Below are 5,969 nucleotides of genomic sequence, written 5' to 3'. Positions count from 1 at the left end.
TTGGTATTTCAAGTATCCAGTATTTAACTATTAATATTTCAACTATTTATTTTATTATTATTTTAACTATTCAATATTTAAATTATTTAATTTATTTAATAATTAATTTATTAAATATTTCTATTATTTAGTATTTCAAATATTTAATATTTCAACTATTTAATATTTTAAGTAATACTTAGTTTATTAAATATTTTAACTATTAATATTTTAACTAATAAACAATTTATTAAAAATATTAGTTTAAATATGAAATAATTGAAATATTAATATTTAAAATATTAAATATTTAATAAATTAATTATTAAATGAATATTAAATAGTTAAAATATTAATAGTTGAAATATTTAATATTTCAAGTATTAATATTTCAACTAATATATCAATATGACTTCCCACATACAATTATGGACTAAAATATTATTTGCCTACTTCTTTTTTAGCTTTAACTTTAAATTCTATCATTTATGTATGAAAGATAAGTTGATTTGTAAAAGATATATTAGTATATGATTTTTTGTTTATACTTTTATACTTTGCAAGTTTTGTTAATTATATTAAATATAAAATATTATATTTTCATAAAATACAACTCTTAAATTGTTGATATTTTTTTACAAAAACACAATCAATATGTAATACTTAAATTATTTTTTATAATATATATTTATTAATAATAATTTAACAAAATGTATCCGTCCGAGGAGACGGCTAGTATGTATATAAAGATTAAAAGCAAAGAAAAAACAACATATTTAAATGGTCCAAATACATATTTAAATATTGGCTCAAAGCAATAGTTTGAATATACAGTATTTTCTAAAAGATACAACAATAATATCAGAAATATTGGCTCAATGATCATAGAAATACTTCAACAAAAAAAATCAATGCACAATTAAACTTGACCAGAAAATTTAACAATAAGATTAAGAAACAAAAATACTGCAAATGATTAACAAAATTATGTTAGAGAATAGAATACACAACTTCTAAGTCTCTATAAGAACCTGAATTCCTCTCTCACTAGTAGAAGAAGAAACATTGGAAAGCTTCAACTTGATAGCTTCAAACTCTTCATTTTCCATCTCTTGGCTACTCAACCATAGAGGTAAACAATGATCAATCAAATCTTGTCCATAATTCAAGGTTGAACCTCCCTTAAAAACCCGGCTTCTACCAAACCTTGTAATCGTTTCTAGGTTTGTATCAGAAGGTTCCTCAGCATAACACTCCAATATTTCCCTTATAGCATTGCACCATATAGGCCTAGCTACCTTAAGAAAGTCATGCAAAACTAGTACCGGAAGGTTCACACTTCCCAGTTCAGATTCATGGTGTCCTCCTCTTCCGTGATAGTCTGCTCCTCCGATTTTCAGAAGTCCGTAGGTATCCGCCAGGTCGCTATATGCTGCGTATAAAAAATCAACATTCAAGAACAAAACTAAAAAAGACGATAATTCTAAGCTATATCACCGTTTTGACATATTAATGTACCTGCGAGCCTTCCATCACTTTTGTAGACCTCCATCCCATGAAGGCCTGCTTCTTTTAACCTCCTGACAATGGCAACAGGGTTTTTCAAAGCCCACGGATGAGCAAGAACGGAGACACCCCCGGTATCGCTAATCATTTTTATTGCTTCCTCCACATCAGGTTCACTTCCCCTGAAAAAACAACCACCATATCATACGATGCCAAACCATTTTTCTTAACTACACAACTAGTAACTAGCAATCAATATCTGAAGGCAACGCAATATTACTTGGAGTAAGCAGGTCCACCATCAAAAAGATATCGGGCAAAAGCTTGTTTGAGATTTTCAACGTAACCTGCTTCAACCATAGCACGGGCTACATGGAGCCTTCCGGGAGCAACTCCGTTGCCTGCAATCCTACAAACTTGCTCCCACTTAAGAGCCATTTTTAGCTTGTTCAGTTTTAAGATCATGTTCTTAGCTCGAAGGTAACGTCCGTCCCTTATGTTTGACAAAAACTTGTCCAGCATTTTAAACTTTGAAGGTCCAATACTGCTATAATATGCTAGAATGTGAACAGGTTCCTCTCCTTCAGTGTCTGTGTCTCCACTGCCAACAGATTCGCAAACATCAGAACCATTGGAGAAAAAGGATGTTAAATACAATTGACATTATAGTTTTATAAATTTCACACTTTTCCTCGGTAAATCGGGTAACTTATGCACCAACCTAATTAACAAACATCAAGAATCTTGATTTTAAAAATTACCTAGGAGAATATATTGTACTAATTTCAACACCCGGGATTATCTTGATGCCATATTTACGAGCCGATTCTACAGCCTCAGGGATGCCTGCCATAGTGTCATGATCTGTTAGAGCAAGAACTTTCACCTGTTATGAGCAAATAGTGTCAATTAAAAAAAACGAACCTGCTACTTTTTCATACCAAGAAAACCTCAAACAATATACAAAACATTGATCCATAGTGTGATGTTTTGAACATCAGATACTATGAAGCACGGAGACCGGAAACACGAACACCAGAAACATGACACGACACTAAAACGTCGACACAGGTGATAATTTGCAAAATCACAGAGCCATTGAGTGTCATCTAAATTCATGCTACTTATATCTGAGTACAATTTTTGTTTTATTCTAATTAGACTATGAGCAAAACATGAAAATGAAAGAAACAACCTTAAAAGACATAAACAAAAAGCAATACTATGATGAACAATGAAAAAACAAAACAAAACAAAACTTACGCCATTCATGTGAGCTCTCTCAACAACCTTAGAAGGAGACAAAAACCCATCACTACATTTAGAGTGCGAGTGCAATTCAAAGAGGACTCTGTCACCATTTTTCCCAACAGGCTTCTGTACCCCAAAATCATCGACAAGAGATGAAGGAGCCAAAGCCAAAGAAGAAGAAGGGTGTTCCAGAAAAACCCATTCAGTGACCGACTTAAAAGCCAAAACTTGTTCGTGGGTCATCTTCTTCTTGCTTCCACCTCTATTCTTCTTCTTCTTCTTCTTTTTCTTATCCTTATTACCCTTAATCGAATTACTTGTGCTCTGAACTGCGATACCATCTCCCATAACTGGATTCAGTTTTTTGCCTAAAGATTAAATTTTGAATTTTTGTTAGGTCATTTTAGGGTGAGTTTGTTAGAGTACAGATGCTTCTATATAACACGGGAAGAAGAAAAAACATAAGAGGGAAAGAGAAAGGGTACCTGACCCTTATACTGAGTGTCACAGGTGTCCTCGCCCTTCAACCCTATGCTATGATAGGTGTACCCAATAGATTTTGATATGTGCCATTTACGGCTAACCCTTTTATCTTTTTGTTTTGGTTATGCATAATTCTTTTTAAAATTTAATTTATGAGTGGAATTTTAAATAAAATATTTTTTATTATGAGAGATTTATATTTGAAGTGATATATTTGTTAGGGTCCCCATCTGGCGCGAGATATGTCTTATCTCATTAGACGTCTGCCACATAATGCATCACTCTCACGTACCAGAGGATTTGTCCTAAGTGGAAACATGAACAACAATACTTACTTAGTCCATAATTATATATGTGAAGTCATGTACATGACTTTCTAAAAAATAGGTTGTCAACAATCTATCTAGTTAAGGTGGAGCGATTACTATTTTTTAGGAGTTCCGTAAACCTAGGCCCATAAGCCTCTCTATAAATACATCACCTACAGAGTGAGAAAGAGGGAACTCACTACGTACATAAAATACCCAAGAATACAATGTTTCTCACCTCGCGTAAGCTTGCTCTCTTCATAGCCGAAAATACCACCAAACACGGTTTCTCACCACCGTGAGCAAGCCCTAACCCATAAAAAATCACTAAGGCCTCTGGCCACCCTACCAGCATAGGGGTGCCACACATTATGTACTTTTTGATAAGTACAATGACACCCACTACGAGCTCCTGATAAAATTAACTTGGGCAACACCTTTCATTACCATCACCACTTCGGTAGTCACAAAAAGCTCCATTTGTAGACCTAGTTGCTTCCAGTCATGATTGCTAGAAGACCACAATCCCCCACACATGAGGATATTGAAGGTAGATGTGATCTCGACATCATGGCGGAAATGCACACTACCATGGATGAACAACGCTTCCAGAATCAAATGTTGGAGGACAATGGCTACCCCTATAGATGAGATGGAACTTTCAAACGAAAAATGGGAAACACCTTGGCAAAGTTTGATTGCTGCAGTGAAAGCTATTATCTGGCACTTCCAATGATGCAACCTTACAATGGTATATGAGCCTAGCCCGAACTTTCATCACCAACTACCAAGAGTTTGTAAAGAAAATCGTACACTAGTTCGCAACTAGTCAACACATGAAGTTGTCCACCACTAGTCTGATTAACATTTAATAGGGGCCCTCATAATCGCTGATGGAATACCTCACCTGTTTCAATGAAGCCACCATAAGATTCGTCCACCCGAACCAAGAAATGTCCGTGGGGGCGTTTCATAATGGTCTCATAGCATGACACTTCAACATGCCTTTCGCCTAATGGCCAACATCTTCGTTAGCAGAGATGGTCACAAGGGAAAACTGCTACATAAAGGGTGGAGAAAGTAGTGTTTAGGAGAAGGTCTGAGATGTAAAAGACTATCTACCTAGCTTCGAAGTCTCACAACACTTACAGAAGAACACGTACACATCGCCCATCAACGACAAAGCTGCATTCAACCGAGGTGGCAAGGTCGTGGAGAGCTTTACACCCCTAAACACTCGCCTTGAACAAATCTAGTGGGAGGTTCTCCAGTTACGTAATATCCCCGTGCTTCCATACCCAAGGCGGGTGTTATGGGGCCTGAGGCAGGAAAATGGTGTAAGTTTCATAAAGTTAAAGAACACCACACAAAAAAATGATATCAGCGTAAGAAGGAGATCGAGCGGCTGATCCAAAAGGGACACCTTAAGAAGTATGTCAAAGGTTCCAACTCCCGTTGGCGGGACGATGCAGGAAGCCCCAAGCCTATAAAGGGAAAAGAGTCATCCAAAGATGAGGGCGACTTAGTCGTACGCCATACGCTCAATACTATTGTAAGAGGGTTTGTTAGGGGCGGGAAGACTAGCTCCTCTTGAAAAAGATATGCCTTCCAAGTATTAAATATAGAGGTCTCCCCAAAGAGCTAAAGGAAGGCGAGATGAAGACGCTAGAGATCGAGATCACCTTTTTAGAAAAGGATGAAACAAATATCCACCCCCAAAAGGACGACCCCTTGGTCATCACTATGAGGTGCGATAATTAAGAAATAAGAAGAGTTTTGGTAGATCAGAGAAGCGCTGCTGATATCCTTTACTGGGATGCGTTTGAAAGACTTTACGTCAACCCAGGCAATCTAAAAGCTTTCAAAGGATCACTAGTTGGGTTATTTAGGGAGCAAGTACAAGTGAAATGCTACATAACATTGAGGGTCACCTTTGGAGTCGGAGAACAAGCCAAAGAGATCAAGATCATGTATATGGTAATAGACTTTCCATCTTCTTATAACATGATTATATGGCAACCAACTTTAATCAGTTGAGTGTCATCTTATCTACTTTATATTTATGCATGAAATACCCGGTCTCTGATGGGTGGGTTGAAGTCATCCACGAAGACCAGGAGATCACCAAGAAGTGCTACGTAGAGAGTTTCAAGCTAGAGAGGGTTTGAACCTTAGGCATAAATACCAAGAAGGTTGGTTCAAAAATCAAGCCACCAAAAGAAGCGCGCAAAGGGGAAGAGGCTCCCCCTTGAGAGAATGAGAAGACAGGAGACTGAAGGCTCAATGGGGAGACTCCTTAATGTATTATTCACTTTATTGTTGTGTTTTGTGGTTATTTTTTTTATCAAGAGAGTATTATATCTTTGTTGTCTGTAAGAACGTGTCATTTTATTGGGACACACTCATTTCCCTTGTGCCTCGTGAGGGGGCAAGGGTTTTTAA

At 36.5% G+C, this 5,969-nt stretch overlaps 1 protein-coding gene across 2 annotated transcripts; it reads right to left on the bottom strand.

The window, feature by feature from the left end:
• Positions 1-873: 873 nt before the first annotated feature.
• Positions 874-3,358, bottom strand: LOC127104993 (uncharacterized). Of its 2 annotated transcripts, none has more exons than XM_051042142.1 (6): positions 3,222-3,358; positions 2,749-3,104; positions 2,247-2,371; positions 1,766-2,086; positions 1,498-1,667; positions 874-1,411 (listed from the first exon to the last, which is right to left on the bottom strand). In XM_051042142.1, exons 2-6 carry the CDS (start codon positions 3,082-3,084, stop codon positions 993-995), a joined length of 1,371 nt encoding a protein of 456 aa, XP_050898099.1. In that variant the 5' UTR covers positions 3,085-3,104; positions 3,222-3,358; the 3' UTR covers positions 874-992. The 2 variants fall into 2 exon arrangements, with proteins under 2 accessions (XP_050898099.1, XP_050898100.1); XM_051042143.1 differs by having other exon boundaries at positions 3,227-3,335.
• Positions 3,359-5,969: the final 2,611 nt, after the last annotated feature.

Source organism: Lathyrus oleraceus, chromosome 7 (assembly GCF_024323335.1).
Source record: "Lathyrus oleraceus cultivar Zhongwan6 chromosome 7, CAAS_Psat_ZW6_1.0, whole genome shotgun sequence".
Lineage (NCBI taxonomy): Eukaryota > Viridiplantae > Streptophyta > Magnoliopsida > Fabales > Fabaceae > Lathyrus > Lathyrus oleraceus.
This window is presented reverse-complemented; position numbering and strand designations above follow the sequence as displayed.

Excerpts from the sequence above, each read along its gene's own strand:
- LOC127104993 (XM_051042142.1), bottom strand. The coding sequence starts at position 3,084 with ATGGGAGATGGTATCGCAGTTCAGAGCACAAGTAATTCGATTAAGGGT. Across the intron at positions 2,372-2,748 it reads AGAGAGCTCACATGAATGGC|GTGAAAGTTCTTGCTCTAAC; the intron begins GTAAGTTTTGTT and ends TGCTCATAACAG. Across the intron at positions 1,412-1,497 it reads AAGTGATGGAAGGCTCGCAG|CATATAGCGACCTGGCGGAT; the intron begins GTACATTAATAT and ends TTTTATACGCAG.